This window comes from Dromaius novaehollandiae, chromosome 17 (assembly GCF_036370855.1).
Source record: "Dromaius novaehollandiae isolate bDroNov1 chromosome 17, bDroNov1.hap1, whole genome shotgun sequence".
NCBI lineage: Eukaryota > Metazoa > Chordata > Aves > Casuariiformes > Dromaiidae > Dromaius > Dromaius novaehollandiae.
The window spans coordinates 17,770,553-17,789,513 of NC_088114.1; the positions used below are offsets into that span (position 1 = coordinate 17,770,553).

General features: G+C 63.7%; 1 protein-coding gene across 1 annotated transcript; it reads left to right on the forward strand.

Moving 5' to 3' along the window:
* Nucleotides 1-2,131: 2,131 nt before the first annotated feature.
* On the forward strand, nucleotides 2,132-18,249 carry TBC1D10A (TBC1 domain family member 10A). Its single transcript, XM_026108149.2, has 9 exons — nucleotides 2,132-2,429; nucleotides 8,850-8,949; nucleotides 12,843-12,950; nucleotides 13,779-13,885; nucleotides 14,554-14,668; nucleotides 15,206-15,271; nucleotides 15,623-15,812; nucleotides 16,627-16,781; nucleotides 16,997-18,249. Exons 1-9 carry the CDS (start codon nucleotides 2,224-2,226, stop codon nucleotides 17,387-17,389), a joined length of 1,440 nt encoding a protein of 479 aa, XP_025963934.2. The 5' UTR covers nucleotides 2,132-2,223; the 3' UTR covers nucleotides 17,390-18,249.
* Nucleotides 18,250-18,961: the final 712 nt, after the last annotated feature.

Here is an 18,961-nt window from a genome sequence, read left to right on the forward strand (position 1 = left end):
CCCTGCGGGCAGTTTAGCTGGCATGTGCCTGGTACCCTGGTACTCCCTCTCCGAGGAGTCCTGGTACAAGCTGCAGTCATAATTTGTTTGACTTTCAAGGCTTGATGCAAAGGTTGATCTTATGGGAGCAGAGCCAAGAAGAGGTGGTAGCTGAAGAGGTTTCTCTAAGGAAATGAGGAAATGTTTTATGCTGCACTTGCACTAGGCCAAGCAAGGGGGGACAGTTCTTGTGTGCTGGAAACAATGGCTACAGTATGCTTATAAAGGAAACTAGAGGTGCATTGCCTTTAAAGTATGTTTTTTTGTGAGTCTGTTGCTTTTTAACTGCAGTACGCAGCCCTACAAGCAGACTGACTATCATAGCTTGAGGTCTGATGATGCAAAACAGCTCTCTGTGTTTATATGACTTGATATTGAAGCCTGGCCATTGCAGACAAGGAGTTGCTGGTTGTATCTGGTGCCCTAGGAGAGCAGTGGGAGAGGCAAAGGATTGCACAAGTCATGAAGACTAAGTCGATGTCTTCATTAAGTCTTCTGTCACCAGCTGGTGATTCTGTGATGGCTTTGCCATCTGACAGCCCTAGGCTGCAGAGCTCCTCACCTCTGAAATTGTCTTGTGAAACAGCTCTTCTTATGCTGCCATGAAGCTGTGGGCATCTGGGCCGCCCTGGTGGAGCCCTCACTGCCCAGTCCTGTCCAGGGCAGAGGTGAGCCTCTAGGCTCCTAGGAGCTGCACTGCTGGGGTAGATGTTGCCAGAAAGAGCTGCTTAATCTGGAGATCCAGGAGGATATGAAATGAGCTCCTCTGGGGGCTGGGGGGACAGGAAATCTACTGTGGGGTCAAACAGAGAGGGACTGTGGTGGGGCTGTTCCTGTGCCCACTGTGGTGGCCCAAGGGGCCTCTTGAAGTTGCCATGAAACACCTCAGATCCTGTTCCCTCTCTGGCTCTTCACCACAGAGACCGATACACATATCTGCAAAAGCAGCTGCAATCAAAGCAGAAGAGGCAGATGCGTTGCCTCGCTGGCCACAGCTAAACAGGAGGAGGAAATGGGAGCTGCCAGCCCGGCCTGGAGCCACCAGAACTTTAAAAACAACGCAGCACTTCCCTCCGGGCCGTTTCCATGTTTGGAGAGTGCTGTGCTGCCGTGGGCGCTGTGCTTCCCTCCCCCCAAATTGGGGGAGGTCGGAGCGGGCTGGAGCTCTTGCGTGGCTGGAGGCCAGACTCGTGCGCTGAGTGGAGAACAGGAGGGAGAGATTCACTCCACAGTGAGGAAAGGGGAAACGAAGCTTTGCTTCAGCCCTGCTCCTTGCTTCCAGGACTGCGAGAGATGAAGCCAATGGAGCTCTGTGCCTTGCCAGCTTCCACGGCTGAGAGCGCGGCTTGGCCTTCTGCTCCTGGCCCCCTTGCAGCACCCTGTGGTTGGGCTCCTTCCCTGGGACCTGCTCTCGTCCCCAGCACGGGCACCGACGGGGACAGAAGCAGCAGAGGCTCCCGGCGTATTAGTGAAGCTGAGCAGCACCTTGCTGCTGGGCTCTGGGGGCCCAGGAGGCTGCTGTCCCTCCATGTCCTGGGAGAAAAGGGCCAGGGGGCTGCTAGGGGCAGGACTCCCAGGTTGGGAATGTGCCCCGAGCTCCTGCTTTGCCGACAGGCCCTGCCCCAGTGCCCGGGACTGGGGAAGGCGCCTCCATCCTGGGCGCTGCATCCATCCCCCAAAGTGTAGCTGGGAAACTGGGAGCACAGGGGAAACTGGGCTCTGCTCTGGGCCGGGGCACCGAGGGCCCCACAGCTGCCGGTTATGGGACGTGTTGTGGTTGAGGGAACAGGGAGGGGGCTGGGGCCGTGGGGCTTGACCGGGCCCCGCGCAGACCCAGCGCGGCGCCACAGCTGCTCCCAGTAAGGCCGCGGCGCCGCCCCCGCTCTGACAAGCGGCCGCCGCGGCGCTGACTGACAGCCGGCTCGCGCGCTGACGGACAGCTCCCGCCAGGCCGATCGCCCAATCGCCTCCCGGCGGGGGCGGGACCCGGCCGCTCTGCGCGGCCGCCCGTTGGCCAGAGGGCAGGGCCCGCCCCCTTCGCCGCGCGACGCCCAATGGGCCGGCGGGGCAGGGGCGTGGCGGCGCGGGGTTGGGCGGCGGCGGCGGCGGGGCGGGGCGGGCCGAGCCGCCGCCGTGGCCGGGCCGGGCGGCGCGGGGGAGCGGCCGTGCCGCCGCCGCAGCGCCATGGCCAAGAGCCGCGGGGGCGGCGGGCCCGGCTCGCCCGGCAGCCGCCACGGCCTGGCCGGCACCCGCGAGAGCCTGGCGGCCGAGCCGGGCGCCGATGAGCTCAGCTCCCTCGGCTCCGACTCCGAGGTCAACGGCGGCGGCCCCGACGAGCGGCGCGTCGACAAGTTCGGCTTCATCGTGGGCAGCCGCAGCGCCGAGGGGCCGTGAGTGCCGGGCCGCGACCGGCGGCGGGGCGGGGCGGGCGCCGCGAGCCCCGGGGGCTGGGAGTAGCGGGACCGGGGCGGGGGGATGCTCCGCGGAGGGGTCCTGGGGCTGCACCGGGGGCTTGGCGGCGGCAAGGCCCGGCCGCGGCTCCACGCGTGTCCCTGCGGCCTGCGGCGCCCCCGGGCTTGGCCCGCAGTGTCGCTCGGTTCCCGCTGAGCCCGGCTGCCGGGGAGCGGGCGGTGAGTCCTGCCCTGCTGTGCCGGCCCGGCGGCGGCCTCTTTCCATGGGAGCACCGCTGGCGCTGTCGCTGTCTCGCTCGGGGGCACGGCCGCGCGTCCCTTCCGCGGGGCAGACGGGTTCCCGGCGCCCATCGACTGCCCTTCACCTCTGGGCCCCGTCAGACGCGCTCCGGCTCCGCTCGGTGGCCGGGCTGGTGACGGGCTGCTCGGGCTCCACGGAGACGGGGCGAACCTCTGCTCGTCGGATTTTGCCCCACAGGAGGGTGAAGCAGAAGACGAGCGATAAACCTCTCCTTGCGCCTCCCGCGTTAGCGCGGGCGAGGCGCCTGGGGCTGTCGGGCAAGCGCTGCACCTCGAGGAATCCCGAGTTCAGCTGTCAGGCAGCCCAGCATCCCACGCAGGCCCGTCTCAAAGCTGGCTTGCAAAACACCGATGCTCCAAGGCCAGCTTTGGCTCAGTGGCACCGTAGCAAAAACAAAACAGTCCCTGTTGCTGGAGAGAAGCAAATTTTGGTCTCCGTCAAGCCGACAAAGCGGGACGCTTGAACGTGCCAGTGTTTGGCGACCTGGAGCTGGTGTTTGTCCCTGGTGCCTCTGTTTAGGCTGCTCTCGACGTTGATCTGACGTTGTTCTGAGTGACCGAAGCTTGCCGGGCAGCGTTCCCGTCTCGTGCTGTAAATCGTTGAAAATCTCTTGGGGCAGCCACAGGAGCAGGATGGGAAGGATCCCCTGCCTTTCCCCAGCCTCCTATGCCTTGGTGCCAGCAGCTAGCTGTGGGCTCTCTGCTGCTCGGTGTTGGGGCGTCCTGCAGTGTTACTCGTGCCCGCGGCTGGAGGAGCGCTGCTCCGGGCCCACGTGGATGGCGTGGAGCAGCAGTGGGAGTCGCAATGGGGAAAAAAGGCAGCGGGGGAAGTTAGAACAGCTTTTGGGGCTCATCTAGGCTCTCCTGCGTCTCCTGATGGCTGACTGGGAGGAGAGAAGAGGGGGAACACGCAGGGGGCTGGAGCAGGCTCGGGGAGAGGCTGGAAGGCAGCGCTCGCCTCGGGCAGGGGGAGGCGCGAGGGAGGACTTGCTGTAAGCAACGCCAAGGCCTGCTCGCTCCCCTTCCCCTTGGTGATGTCAGCGTCTGGCTACCTTGAGGCCCGCTCTCAGCTACGCACTGGATTCCTGCGCATTTTTGGATGTCGTCTGACAGGGGAGGCCGCGGCGGCGTTTGGCTCTCCCGGGCGCTGGCTTACTGCAAGGGGGACTTGTAGGCCAGTTGGGAACATCTGTAGCCACTGGAAAAGCCGGCGGTTACTGGAGGGGCTGCGGCGAGGAGGGGAAGGCGACTGGTCTCTGTTTGCAGAGGAAGGTGGCGGAGGAGCCTCCTGAAGGGCTCCTGCCCTCTGCTAGCCCCGCGCGGCCGATGGCGGGAGGAAGCGAGGCTGCTGAAGTCAGCTCTGAGCAGCGCCGGGCTCGCGGGCGGCCAGCCGGGGGCCAGGAGGGCTAGCAGCCACGCCGGGCCTCTGCCACAGAGCGGGGCGGCGCTGGTCGCGAGGCGCCCTGGAATGCGCCCCGTGTCCCAGGGAGCTGGTTTGGCAGCATGTTTTTCTTCCTGGCGACAATGTTTTTGTGGTGACACCCAGAGAGGTGGCACCCAGAGGAATCGGACCCGGCTTGGGCAGGTGGCCAAAGTGGCGGCTTGCACCTCTCTAGCTGGGGCCTTACCTAGGAGCAGCTCCCCTGCGATTTGCAGCCTCGCGAGACGCTGCTGGATGCCCTTTCAGCCGACGCGACAGCCGATCCGGCCTGGCCCCCCGCCAGCAGAGCCTAGCTGCGTACCCCCCACCCCAGCGTATTCTTAGCACGTTTGTGAAGTTCCCCGAAGGTCAGAGGGATGCCGGGACTGCGCCCTGACTCGTCTGGGCTCTCGTCCCTGCCTGCCTGCTCTGGTGTCAGTTGGGCCCTGTGCCTCGGTTTCTCCATCCACAAGGAGCAACGTGCGCGTCCCTCCCCACTGTGGGGAGCCTTTCTAAGCCTGGGGGTGCTAATCCTGCTCTCCCGCTGCTGGTGCCCAGGGAGAGGAGCTGCTGAAGGGTTGATTGCTTGCCTGCTGGGCAAGGTGCTTTGCTGTCTCAGTGACACACCTCTGCCTGCCAGCATCATGCTCAGCTAATTCATTTACGCGCTCGGTGCTGTACAAAGTGGGAGGCCCTTTCCTGGACGGAGGAGCCCTCCCGCCCACGGCGCCTGTAGCCAGAGTCGGCTCTCTGAACAAGCCGTCGCCTCTCGGGGCGCTTCCAAAGGCACTGTGACGGCAGCCCCGTTGCTCAGGTGGCCTCTGGGCAGACAGGAGCGCAGCGCAGGAGGATGTCCCTGCTGTCGGGCCAGCAGACGTGGGCTGTCACTTGTGTTTGGGCCGGGACGCGGTTGCTCCCAACGGCTTTCTCCTGTGGTTGCCCTACGGCCCTTTCTCTTTTGACGCATGAGCAGCTTCCAGGAACGGTTGCAGCTGATCGGCTCCAATGCTGCTTCCTGGCCCTTCTCCGCATGCTTCTGGTGTGGTGCTGTGTGCGCAGGAGGAGGCTGCTCCCCTCCCTGCCTTGTCACCCCCACTGGATTGGGGGGGGACCCACAGTACCACTGTCCCTTTGGGGGTTCAGCAGGCAGCAGCTCCCCCGCGTCAGAGCTCCTGGCGCAGGAGGTGAATGGCAACTTGCAGAGCCATTTACGGTGCAGTGGCTGCAGACACAGGGTGCTGTTATCCTGGGGACCAAGCTGTCATCCTGGGGATGCACTGGGCCCCATCCTGCTGTCCCTGAGGGCTCTCATCCACTCCCCGGTGGGCAGGGAGTGCATCAACAGGAGCATGCAGCCTCCCTCTGTGCCCTGCAAAATGGAGGCTCCTCAAGTCGAAAAGGCTTTTGGGAAGAACCGGCAGGGTAAGCGGGACATCCCCGTACCCTGAAGGGGCCCTCTTGTACCTTCGTGCAGCAGGCTTGCCTGTGCCCTGGGAGCGGGGAGCGCTGGGGCCCCGAGCACCCGTCCGCTGGCCAGCCGGGCTCCTGCCTTCTTGCCAAGGGGTCCTTCTCCGCCTGCTCCAGCCGCTGTCGTGCGGGGTGGCTTCTGCAAGCTCCGGCCCATGGCTTGCGGAGCCAGGTTGGGTTGGGAGCCCCTCTGCACCAGGCTCCTGGGGATGCGGGCAATAGCAGCCGGAGGTGGTAGCTGATCCTGGTTTGCGGCTCTTGCTGCTGTGTTGGGGCTGGCGGCGCTGACAAGGGCTGAGCTGGGGGGCCGTTGCCTGCAGGGCAGTACGGTGCAGAGGAAGGGGGTCTGGCTGCCCTGCTGGCTGGGGGTGATGCCCCGGCTCTCTGCGTACAGCACCTAGCGCAGGAGGCAGGGTGGGAGAAGGGGATCCCTCCAAGGCCATGTTGCCCAGCTCGGCCGCGGCGGCTGGCTGCGGTTCCCCAGGAGGGCCCGGAGCAGCGCGTGCCCCCCCCATCCTCCCAGTCTCAGCTGTCTGAAATGCCTTCGGTCCTCGCTCGGTGCCCGCTGCCAAGCAGGCATCAGCTGGTAACAGCTTCCAGTCTGGGCTGGCCCGGGTCCAGCGGGACAGAGTCCAGATCCTGTATCCAGTGTCCAGAGCTCTTATGCTTCCCACGCCTCCAAGAGCCCCAGCTCTTCCAGCAGCCCAGGCTCCCCTGGCACGGAGCCAGCGCTCCCTCCAGTCCCATGCTCTGCCGTAGCGCCGTGTGCTGGGCTGTGCTCACGGGAGAGCTGCCTTCGCGTGCGCCCAGCGGCTGGCCGTGCTGTGCCCTGCTGGCGCTGGGGAAAGCGGATCCCTTCAGAGTGGGTTTGCTGCTTGAACCGCGCTTAAAAACATTTGCGCTTGGCCTGATCTGACCTTGCTGCCGTCAGTGGGACCTTGCAGGGGAAGGACTTGGGCTGCATGTGTCCCATTCGGCTCCAGGGAGCTGGGCTGGTTGCACCCTTCCCTGGAGAGCTCGGGGTGGGGGAGGGGGTGCTGCTTTCTGGCTGTAACAGCTCTTAAGACAGTGTGGTCTGGGTGGAGGCAAAGCTCACTGGCTGCAAGTCCTCCAGCCATTGCACTGCCCCACAGCAGGCACCCGAGCTGCTGTGGGGCTGGGCACTGTTCAGGGCATTGCCTGTGGCAGCAGGAGCCCAAGGTGCTGCGTTTGGTCTTCCCGATCTGGGTCTCTCCCAGGCGGATGCTCGTGCTGCTGTGCTCAGGTTGGAGAGGCTCTGCCTGCTCCTGGGAGTGGCGCAGCTGAGCCCAGGCAGCGTGTGTCACCCCAGCCAGGCTAGATCTGCTCCTCTTTCCCACTGGGGCTGCGTGAAGGGACAAGGTGCCACCTTGGGCCACCACCTTTTTGGCAGTGGCTTGAATGGCACCAGAAGCCCTCGTGGGGAATCCATCACCTCCTGTCTTGATGCCCTGTGGAAGGGCTTCCACTTTGTTAAAGTTGGCCTGTCCCCGCTGATGGCTTGAAGAAGCTTCTGATCTCCATGAGATATGGACACCAAGGGCCTGGCTGAGCTGTCCCTGCTGCTTGCAGGCCCGAGGGCTTCTGGCATCCGGGGGCTCTTGCTCGGGCCCACGTGGTGTCGGGGGCCCGGGGCAGCTGGCGGGGGCTGGGACGGGTGGTCTGCTGCAGCCTGGCCATCCTAACGCTGCCCTGTCACAGTGTGGACGCTGCACTGAGCTACGTGCCCTGCTGTAGCTCACTACAAGCTTGTAGCAGCACTACAAGCTCTCCCCCCTGAGGCTGAATGGCCTCGGCGGGGGCTGCGTCACCCTGGCCTGCTCCCCCGGCCGGTGAAAAGGGAGAGGAGGATGCCCTGGGAGGGCACGAGTGTGTGGTTTTGTGGACTGCGTGGGCCCCTGCGTGCTCGCTCGCGGGAGGCGGGGGAACGAACGAGAGCAGCCTGGCGCTGGAGAGGCCAGGAAGCGCCGCGCTGGGTGAGGCCCCGCCGAGCTGACGTGGTGGCTCTCGCCTGAGCAGAAGTGAGAGTTGGGCTGCAGCTTTCGGAGTTCAGCTGGTTTTTATTTCTTGCTGTCTCCGCGCAGGCTTTGGCTTTGACAGCAGCATCCTGCCTGGCTCGGCAGGGTTAAATTTTATTCCCGATCTAGGCTAAGCTGTTGCTGGAAAACACTTCCCTCCCTCCCTCCTGGGGGACCCTTGGCTGGGCTCAGAGCCGGGCTTGGAATAGTGCCAGGCTTTTTGGGTGCGGGTATAACCAGAACTGAGCAGATAACAAAGGCTGGAGCGCCGGGAGCTCAACAGCGGGGCGCTTTTTGGGAAAGCCCGTTCACAGCAATGCTCCCTCCGTGGGAGGGGGCTGCCTTGTGGCTGCAGCTTTCTCCATGTGCAGCGAGTCTCCTTGCAGGGGGATCTGAACTTGCTCAGCTTAGCTGATGGCTCCCGATGTGCTGCCCCGGTTCCTTGGCTTCCCAGCATGCCCTTCTTGCTGGGCCTGGATCCCCAGGGTTGCGCTGTCTCTCTGCCTTGCAGCACTGCCGTCCCATTTAATGCCATGGTGGGTGCCGCGCAGCACAGGCTGCTCTCCAGCAGTTTTGAACAGCTGAGGAGTTGGGGGAGGACCGTGTCAGGATGAGTGCTTCTCTGCTGTTGCCAAACTGAGACTGGTGGGACCCACTTCTGCCGGCTGTGGCTTGTGCGGTGATCTCGCAGGTGATGAGCGCTTCTGGCAGAGAGTCAAGCAGCTGCCGAAGTGCCAGCGCTCTCGAGCGCGTCCTGTCCCTGCACAGCACTCCCAGCCGGTCCCATCTGACCTCCTGCCCCAGGCGCTGTGCCTAAGGGATGCTGTGGGGATGGAGCCCAGGCCACGACGGGCAGGTTTCCCTGGCTCTGACCGGCAGGTTTGCCGCTTCCAGCTCCGTCCCTCAGAGCTCTCACTGACGGCTCCTTGCTGTTCGGATCCTGCTGTGGTTTGTGGAGAAGAGCTGTGTGCAAGCTGTGTCATGGCGAGGTGCATCAGAGCTGCTGATCTCCTTGGCGTTGTGGGGCTCGTAGATGCAGGGGCAGGCTGGGTCTGAGTGTGCTGTGGGGAGCACGCTGGGGTGCTGCTGGGGACAGGAGGGTTCCCGTGATGTAAAGAGGCACAAAGGCAGGGTTTGCTCCTTTACTGACGGACATCTCTTCCTGTCGCCCTGCAGGCTGGAGGAGGTTCCCCTGGAGGTGCTCAGGCAGCGTGAGTCCAAGTGGCTGGATATGCTCAACAACTGGGACAAGTGGATGGCCAAAAAGCACAAGAAGGTTGGTGCCTGTAACCACGCATGGTTGCGGCATGGCTGGGGCTGTCTCCCTGGGTCATTGGTGTGGGTGAGCAGGAGGTGGCAGGGAGGGATTTCTGGGTACAGCGACGTCCCCTTGAGGCTTCATGTCACCAAATCCCCAGAGGCAAACATTACCTTCAGATGATGTCGTTGGCTCAAACAGGCCAGTTCTCCCAGTGACACTGCTTATTGTGGGAGGCAAGTTAGAGGCTGAGACTGAGAATGAAGTTTGCAGGCCAGGCTGTTCCTGCCAATGTCTGTTCAAAGGAATCATCCCATGGCCAGCGTCTGCTCCCTGCTGGGCTGGAGACTTCCTAGGGCTCATTTGGCTGCTGCTCCGGCTTGCAGGCAGCCATGGGAATTATTAGGTCATGGAAACTTCTGATCTGAGCATCTTGTAGACCAGAAAAAGCTCAGGGTAGGAAATGTTTGAGCCTGGTGTGTGCGCTGCTGGTCTGCCAGGCAGGCCCCACGGGAGGCAGATCACTGACCAGATGGGTTGTCCCCATCCCTTGGGTAGCGCTGGCTTGGTCCACACAGGACTGTGCTGGTGTGTTGGGTGCTCCTTGACCTTCTGAGCACATGAAACAGGCAGAGATGAGACTCAACAATTCTTGGGTTGCTGCAGTGTGTCCGCTGGAAACAGCGAGGCAGCCAGCTGGAGGGCCTCCTTCTCCCCTCTTCCTGCTGGCAGTGCCTCTTGGCACTGCTCTGCACGCCATGCTCCCTGCCAGAGCAGCCTGCCGTGCCTGTGTCACTCCTGGAGTGCTGTCTCTGCTCAGTGCGTGGTGAACAACCGAGAAATCCCTCCTCCATTTCTTGGCTGCTTGCGCTGGATTTCTGAGAGCTTTTCAGGATATGGCAGATGGGCAGTTTGTTCTGCAGGCAGCTTCCACTGCTCTCCATGTGGTCTCCTGCAAGACAGTGTGGTCTCCAGGCTGGGATGAATTATTCCAGGTGCCCTATCTGTGGCAGAGGAGCTCCCCTGTGTTTGTGCTGAGGTCCTGTGGGTCTCTGTGGTGCTGCTGTGATGTGTGATCTGTCTTGCAGTGAAATCGGTGCCTGGATTCCTGGGCAGCTGAGCTGGAGCCTCTGAGGTCTACCTTCAAAGAGCTGCTCCTTGCCTGGGGCACTGCGGCTGGCCAGCCTGTGCGGGGCTGTTAAGGGAGGGTGCCGGGCCTGACCTTGGGCTGCTCTTGATAGTCCCTTCGCCAGGCCAAAATGAGCCTGGCTGCTTTTATACTAAGCCATGCAGTGCAGCTGCTGGCGCTGCTGCTCTGGAGGAGCTCCCTGTTCCCCAGGAACCGCCCCCCCCGCAGAGCTTTTCCATCTCCTGTTGCATGGGGTTAGCTAATGGCCCAGGGATCTCTTGGGCAGGTTGGGGCTGAGCTTTGGGCCAGCTCCTTTCAGGCCTGGGCATGCCCTAGCTCACACCTGCATAGCTCCAGGATCCTGAAATGCCCCATTCCCGGTCAGGACCCCACCAGAGCCACAGCCTCATGTTTCTCGGGTAGTCAAGAGCCGCCAGCACTGCCTGATGGTCCTTGGCCTTTCCAGCCAGGCTGGAGAATGGCAGATGTGAGCAAGTGGGTCCTGCCTCTCCCACTGCTCTCCAGGGGCTGGCACTGTTCCAGGTGCTCTCTGCTTTTGGCATCCCTCAGGCCAGGTTTGCCCCCAGAAGGGCATGGTGGGATCCTGGGGACCAGGTACTCTGTATCCCCAGTGCGGGGGCAATGGCAGGACCCCGTGTGAAGTCAGTGTGGCCAAGCTGGCTTAGCCAAGGGCCTCACCTGTGCTGGGGAGCACTGTCCTGTGCCGAGGCCTTGGCCAGCCCCCAAGCGCTGCCTGCTGCGGCCTGGCTCGTCCTCCTGCTTGGCCCTGGCTGTGCTGAGCCCGGCCAGCTGGATGGGCTGCCGAACCGAAGCCACTCTCGCTCCCAGCAACGGGATTTCCTTCCTGCCCGCTTGGCCAGCAGGAAGGGGAACCGGCTCGAAAAGGAGCTGTCAGCGGTGGAGAAGCTGCCTGCAGCCGCCCTGGGCATTACCCGCTGCGTTTCCTGTCAGCACAAAGGCCTCGCGGGGACCGGGGCCTGCCCTGGTAAACAACGGTGCTGCGGGGAGGGAGCGCAGGCCGTTCCAGGGACGCGTGTGTGGAGCTGGTATGTGGCATTACCTCTGTGCTGCGTCAGGCTGCTTGGAAACACAAATGCCCGCTACCAGGTTACACTGGCAAACAGGGAAAATGAGCTCTGGCCAGGCAGGAGAGGCCCACGACCGCCAGCTCTGAGCAGAGAGCTGGAGCAGGAGTGGGTTGGCTGGTGCTCTGGCTCCCTGCCGACCCATCATCAAGGGCTTCCCGCTGCCTTTTGGGAAGGTGGCCACGTCCGGGAGCAAACCTGGCTCCTGGTCTGTTCTGCAGGATGGCCTCGGGAGCTGTCAGCTGTGGCTCACAGAGCCCTGGCATGTCTTGGGCACTTGGCGTGTTTCTCCCCCCCCAAAGTGGGGACACGAGGCACAGAGGCTGTTTCACGTGCTGGAGCTTTATGCTGAGCAACTGTGCTGAAAGCACAGGTCTCCTTGGTCCCCACCTTGCTGCGAGTCCTGGCTGGGGACTCGGGAGTTGGCACTGCTGCTTCCTCAGGAGCAGCGGGGTTGGAGGAGGACATCCTGGGGCCTCCGACTTCTGTCCCTGTGCTGCCAGCTCTCCGGGGCCACGCTTGACTGGCGGCAGCCTGCCAGGACATGGGGCCGCGGCAGCTTGCAGGTACATCCCAGCTGGCAGCCTGGCAATGCTTTTGGGGTCAGTGTCCTGCTGATCCGCTTGGTTTCTTTGAGACCTTCGCAGCACCCCATAGTCCTGTCTGGAGGGCCCGTCGTGGGCTGCGGCAGGGGCCTGTCGGCCACATTCCTGCCCCATGCTGTGGCTCTGGGGAAGGACGTGACCTGGCTCCGACCCACTGGGGTACTGGCAGTGGCAGGGTTAAGTGAACTACGCTCCCTGCCGCGGGGTTGGTGTGTGCACTGCCTTGCCTGGACTTTGGTCCTGGCCGGTGCCCTGTGCCAAGGAAACCTGGAGCTGATTGTAGGCATGGAGCCGGCTCGAGGGGCCTCGCAAGCCAGCCCTGCTTGAAGCTGGGGCCCCCGGGGGTTAGGCCTGCTCTTTTGTCCAGGGTGCATGGGTGGAAAGGCTGAGGTGCTCAGCAGGATGCGTCTCCCTGGTCTGTGCAGCCACCCTGATGTTTGTGCCGCCTGGGCGATGCAGGAGGGCTGAGCTGGGGGGCCAAGGAGCACTCTCCTCTGTCAGCTGCCCCTGCATCGCCCTGCCCCAGGAGCAGGGCAGTGGGGAGCTGACTTGCTCTGCTCTCCTGCATTCCTGATGCTTCCCATGGGCCGTGTCTAGATTGGGGAGGAAACCACGCTCTCCCTACCTTGGCTCTGGATTTGCTTTTCCAGCCCTAAGTGGCATTGTGCTTTCAGGCAGAGCTGGGCTTTTTTGGAGCTGTTTGCAAGGTGCAAACCCTTGCCTTGGCTCCTGGCACACATCTCCAGCTCCCTCTTGCTGCTCCAGCTGGCATCCAGGCTGCTGTGCCGGGGAGAAGGGCGTGAGCAGACCCCAGCTCCGAGATCCCCAGAGTCTCTAAATAAGGGGCCACATGCCATCCCTGTTGGTCTGCACAGCACCAGCCACCGTTGTGGGACCTGTGGCTGGGCATCCTTTCTGCTGGGATGTGAGGATACGTCCCCTTGTTGGACACGCAGACTGGCCAGGCGCTGCCTCCCTGGTGTGATCTCCGTCTGGCTTCCATCTTGCTCCGGGGGCTTTTTTGCCCTGCATTGCTCCCCTCTTGATGGCTGTGTGTTGCTCTCCGCACAGATCCGACTGCGCTGCCAGAAGGGGATCCCACCCTCGCTGAGGGGCCGTGCCTGGCAGTACCTCTCCGGGAGCAAAGTCAAACTGGAGCAGAACATCGGCAAATTTGATGTAAGCCTGGCCACGGTCCTTCCCACACCTGGACCTCATTGGAGGGGATGCTGGTGGTGGTGGGGGTGCACTGGGATGCTTGGCTCCTCCTCCCTCCAGGGCTGAGGTATCTGCTGAGGTCCTGAGTGCTGCTCGCTCCTGCTGCGTGGGGGCAAGGGGTCCTGCTTGCCCCAGTGGGACCTGCAAATGCATCTTGAGGCCAACCAGGTGGAAATGGCCCATCCATGTTTGTACTGCTGCATGGCCTCTCCCTAGTTTTGGGGTTCGCCCTTGCCTCTCTAGGCCTCACAACGCCCCTTCTCAGTTGCAACCTGCAGCCAGGGGCTCTGGGGAAGGCGATCGGCAAGGGAATGGGGCCGCACTGCTCCGGGTGAGATGGAGTGGAGCATGCCTCCCTGTACGGCGCTGCTAACCTTGCCCTGCAGCAGGGACTGGGTCCCCAATCTCGGGCTGCACGTTTTAGCAGCCCTGACCTTGGGATTGGGCGTGCTGGGCTGTGGCGGCACACGAGGGGTCTTTGGCCTGCAGGAGAAATAGCCCCTGGGAGAGTTGGCTTGGAGCAGGGGCACGTGTGTCCCACCAGCAGCCCCAGGCCACTGTGGTGGCGGAGCAGCAGAGGTAGAGCTGGTGTGTGGGGCTGGGGACCCTTGACAGCGCTCGCTGGGTCGGGCTGTGACCTGCCAGGGCTTGTGGGCAGGGCCAGGCCTGGTCTCATGGCCGCTCTGCTGGCTGCCTCTCCTTACTGTGGACCCTGCATGCTGGCATGGGGCTGGCAGTGCCAAGGCCACTGGCACTTGGCGCTGCTCACCTGAGCCCTCTCTTCCCCAGGAACTAGATCTCCTCCCAGGAGACCCCAAGTGGTTGGATGTGATTGAGCGGGATCTCCATCGGCAGTTCCCTTTCCATGAGATGTTTGTCTCGCGTGGAGGCCACGGGTAAGTGGAGCTGCCTCACGTCTGGTTCTCGGCAGCCAATGGACCGGCCCCTTGTGGCACATGGCATCTGTCTCAGCTTGCAGAGCCACACTCGATTCCTCGTGCGGTGTCACCCTGTCTCGCACCTCCAACTCACAGGGCATCTTCAGGGGCTCCAGCTGTGGGCTGAGAACAGGTCGGCTTTCCAGGTACTTGGTTCCTGGGTCACTGCCATCAGTGCCAGCTCCGAAACCCTGGCAGGGTGGGCATTGCTGCAGCAGGAAGGCAGATGGTGAAGGATGGAGATGCCCAATTATGGTTTCCACATCACCTGAGAAAAGCAGAGTGTGGCAGGTCCCTGCATGTCTGCAGCCAGCTCCCTGCCCGGCTGTGGCTGCCTGGGAGATGCTTTTCCTCACGCTGAGCTGGCGTCCCTAGCGGGAGCAGCAGTGCTGGGAGACGGGTTGGCTCCCTGCCTCATCTGTCGGGACTCTGCCAGGGCATTTCTGCAGCCCGTGGGACCTGCCGGTTTGGCCGGGAGCAAAGCAAGGCTTTCGGCCAGGCTCCGTCTTTGGACTCTTCCCAGAGACCCACCAAGGGCTGCCTGTCCCCAGGCTCCGTGGGGGGGAAGCTGTTGGGCTCTGTCCATGCTGGCTCTCCACCACTCCCTTGCTCCGGTGTCTCTGCAGGCAGCAGGACCTGTTTCGGGTGCTGAAGGCCTACACGCTGTACCGCCCGGAGGAGGGCTACTGCCAGGCCCAGGCCCCTATTGCTGCCGTGCTGCTCATGCACATGCCGGCCGAGGTACGAGGACGCGATCAGGATGGGCAACCCTGGGGAGACACAGTGGCTGGAGACCTTGGACTGGTGGGAGGGTGCAGGGCGCTTTGGGGTGGTGCTGTGGAAGCAGAGGCACCCGCTGATGGGCAGGGTGCTCGCAGCACTGCCTGAGCCAAGTTCCAGGCTCCGGCTCCCTGCCTCTGCACCTGGAGGCTGCCCAGGTGTCTCCCTGCTCAGGGAAACTGAGGCTGCGGCATTGGGTGCTTTATGGAGCGCCCCTCCTTCAGTGGCCTCTCCTGCCGAGGCCAGGGCAGAGGTGGGTGAACCCCTACGCTGCCTCCTCACCCATGCCTGAGACACGCTGCCCAGCCTGGCTCGTGGGACCTGTTTGCCCCGGTCAGCGCAGGGCAATGCCCTTTGGCCCAGGTGTGCTCTGCCGCCTCCCGCCAGAGCGGAGCCTCCTTCCCCCTCTCTCTCTTATCCCTTGGTGGGGGGCTGCCGGGCTGCCCCTGGGGGCACGGGAGGCATCTGGGCGCTCACCCGCTGTCTCTCGACTTGCAGCAAGCGTTCTGGTGCCTGGTGCAGATCTGCGAGAAATACCTCCCCGGCTACTACAGTGAGAAGCTGGTGAGTGAAGGGCTGGCAGCGCCTTTGGGGGTGGCAGGGGCTGGAGCTGCCTGCAGCCACCAGCTTCCCCGGCTCCTTACCCCAGCGGAAGAAGAGGTGCAGAGGGCAGCGTTCCCATGGGCTCCGTGTGGTGCCAGGGCCCCCATCGGCACCCAGCAGTGAGGGATGGGGGGCTCGGTGTCTTTGCTGCCAGCATCCATGGGGCACAGGTCGTCCCTTAACCTGACCTAGAGATTATCCTGCTCTTCCTCTCGGTCTGGGGTGCTGGGGCCAGAGCTGATCCCTGGGGCAAGGGCTGAGCTGAGGCTAACTCGCTCACTGTGGAGCTCAGCGCTGCTGCTGTCCCTGCAGGAGGCCATTCAGCTGGATGGGCAGATCCTCTTCTCACTGCTGCACAAGGTGTCGCCTGTGGCCTACAAACACCTGAGCAAGCAGAAGATCGACCCCATCCTCTACATGACAGAGTGGTTCATGTGCGCCTTCTCCCGCACGCTGCCCTGGAGCTCCGTGCTGCGCGTCTGGGACATGTTCTTCTGCGAAGGTAGGAGCTGTTCCTTGCTGCGCTCCTCTTCCTGACAGGGATTTGGCTGCAGCATGGCAGGGGGCAGGGAGGACCTCCTCCTTTGGCGCCCCTGTGCCCGTGGGCAGTCGGCAAGCCCCCCAGGCCCAAGGAGGGCACTTGTGGTTGCAGCAGGAGCACTGCGAGGGGGTGGCTGGCTGCTTGCTTGTGTCTGGCAAGTGGGAGCAGGTGAAGAGCAGGTTTGAGGAAACTGTTCCTGGGATAGAGACCAAAGCTTTTTATCTGGGGCCTGGTAGGGAGCCAGAGGGCACGTTCATGTCTGTGTAAATACCCATAAAGGCTGTAATCTGCTCTGGACCCCAAATGCCATCGTTTGTCCTGACTGCTAGCAGAATGAGGACTGTGTCCCCCCACGTGCTATGTCCCAGTGCTGCCTGGGTACTGACAGCCCCCGTTCAGCTTTGCCTTCTCTTGCCCTGCTCCTTCCCAGGCTGGGGTTGCTGCCCCGCAGCAGATGGTGTAGTGCAGGGCCTGTCCTGTGCCCAGTGCGTTCAGCAGGTTGCTGTGGTGCTGGGGCCCTGGCCTGCCAGCCTGGGCTCGGGGAGCAGCTCTTACAAGTGGTACCCCAGCACATGCAGTTCCCTGGTTGTCTCCAGCTGAGCATCCGCAAGCTAGCCTGAACTTGGAGCGGCTCTTGGATGCTTCCTGGTGTGCAGTGAGAGCAGCCGTTCCTGGGAGGTCCTTGGGAGAGAGGGCACAGGAGCATCAGATGGGATGTGGTGGCAGTATCACCCTCTCCCCCTTGGTGCTCGCTGCCTCACCTCCCCCCTTCCAGGGGTGAAGATCATCTTCCGGGTTGGCCTTGTGCTGCTCAAACACACGCTGGGCTCCTCGGACAAGCTCAAGTCCTGCCAGGGCCAGTACGAGACCATGGAGAGACTGCGAGCCCTCAGCCCCAAGATCATGCAGGAGACCTTCCTGGTGCAGGAGGTGAGGTGCTGGGGAGGGTGGGGGGACCCAGTACGCCCGCTAGGCCACCCCATGGGGCTGGGCTGCCCCTTGGGGGTAGAGCTCGCACAGCGCGAGGTCAGGGGTTCCCGGGCACCTGGCTGGCTTGGTTTTGGGGTTGGTTCTGTGCTGGGGTGGCCTTTGGGTACCCTGTGTCACAGGGAGATGCTGATGGCACGAGTCTCTGTCCCTGCTAGGTCATCGAGCTGCCTGTGACGGAGCGGCAGATCGAGCGGGAGCACCTGATCCAGCTGAAGAAGTGGCGGGAGATGCACGGGGAGCTGCAGTGCAAGTCCCCCCCGCGCCTCCATGGCGCCAAGGCCATCAGCGACGCGGAGCCCCCCACCCGCAAGGTGCTGGAGCCCGTGCCCTCCATCATCATTCCCCCCGGGCCAGCCCCCGTGCCCAAAGCCCGCAAGAGCAAGGAGAAGAGCCGAGAAAAGGGCCTGGGCGGCCCCGCCAACGGCCCCGGAGCCGAGGGCAACAGTGCGCCCGTCTCTGCCCGGGAGCTGCTGCACCCCCAGGTCTCTCCCCACCACCAGTCCAAGGAGAGTCTGAGCTCCCGGGAGAGCGAGGACACGTACTTGTAGGGCCGGCACGTTGCTGGGCCCCCGCCCCCCCGGGCAGGCCGGGCTCAGCTGGGCTGTGCACGCACCCGGGCTGAAGGACGTTCTTTCCTCCGCGCTCGAGGGGTGGGGGGAAAGGGGACCCATGGGGCCTGGTGTCACAGGGCCTCTGGGCTGGAGAGATGCAGACGGGCCGATGCCCTGCAGGGCTGGGCTAGCCTATGGGGGCACCGTGACCCCCGTGGGCAGGGACCGCAGGGGCACCCGCTCGGGGCAGATGAGCTGTGGTCCCACAGAGGTGTCTGTGGGAGCCGTGGTGCTGAGCCACCCGTGCTCCTGTGCTGCTTGGGGGCTAGGCTGTCCCCTCAGGCTCCTCTCCCCGTGCCAGCGCTGTCCTGTCACCCTCCCCAGCCCCTCACCCTGCGTCCCCAGGGTCCCTCCTGCTGTCGCTGGTCCCTGGTGTCCATCCTGCTGAGCCCGTGCCGCCTGGGGCGGACCCCGGGCCCCCTTCCCGAGCGCTTGCGCCTCGTACAGCGGGCCTGGGGGTACGCGAGGAGCCGGGGGGGCCCTCTTCATCTAGTGCGGGTGTAGTAAGCTGTAGCCCAATACGTAGTACCGAATTTACCTATTCCCCGAGCCTATTTATTGTTCCTCGGGGGCAGTGACGGTCGCAGGACGGAGGCGGTTTGGGGTTGGGGGCCGTTGGGTGCTTTTGGCCCCCTCCCTCGCTCCTACCTGCCTTCCTTGGCCCAGTGCCCCCTGGGGCAGCGCTGGCAGGGGCTCCTCTCTCCCTCTCTCTCCAAGGGCTGGGGGCGACTTTGTAAAATAAAGCGGTAAAAATGGTTTTGTACAAAGGGTAAATAAAGCAGGATTGTGTAAAGGCAGAGGGTTTCCCTCAAATTCCCTGGGAAAAAGAGGCGCGTGATGTTTTCCTGCTGCCTGAGCCGAGGTTTGAAACGCCAGAGGAGGGAAACGGGGGCTGCGGGGATTTGTGCTGACTTACCCCGTGGCGCCCTGTCGCTCTCCCTGCCACGCGCCCGAGGGAGCCTCCCTCGGCACCGTTCCCGCAGGCCCTAATTTGGCAGAAAGGTCGCTTTCTCCCCCCGTAAAACCCTTTTTCCGGCAACCGAGCGGCCCCCGGAACGGACCTGTCGAGTTTCCGCTCTGGCTTTGGAAACTGCAGCGCTGGCTGCCTCGGGCTGGGAAAATCCGCCGTTGCCGCGGCCAGGGGGGCTGCCGGGGCAGAGCCCCCGCTTTGCACCGGTGCCCGGCGGCGCTGGCTCCGGGCAGAGCCCCAGTCTCGGCGGTTCGCAGCCGGGCTGCGGCTGGGGCAGGCGCCGGTACCGGGGGGTCCCGCTCGGGCCGGAAGCGGCCGTGCGCGGCGGAGCGGACCGGGCTGGGGGTGCCGGGGGCGGGGCGGGGCGGGCCGGTGCGGAGCGGTACCGGGGCTGTGCTGGGGCAGTGCGGGGCGGTGCCGGGGCTGTACCGGGGCGGGGCGGGGCGGTACGGGGGCGGTGCCGGGACTGTACCGGGGCGGGGCGGGGCGGTACCGAAGCTGTATGGGGCAGTGCGAAGTTGTACCTGGGCGGTGCGAAG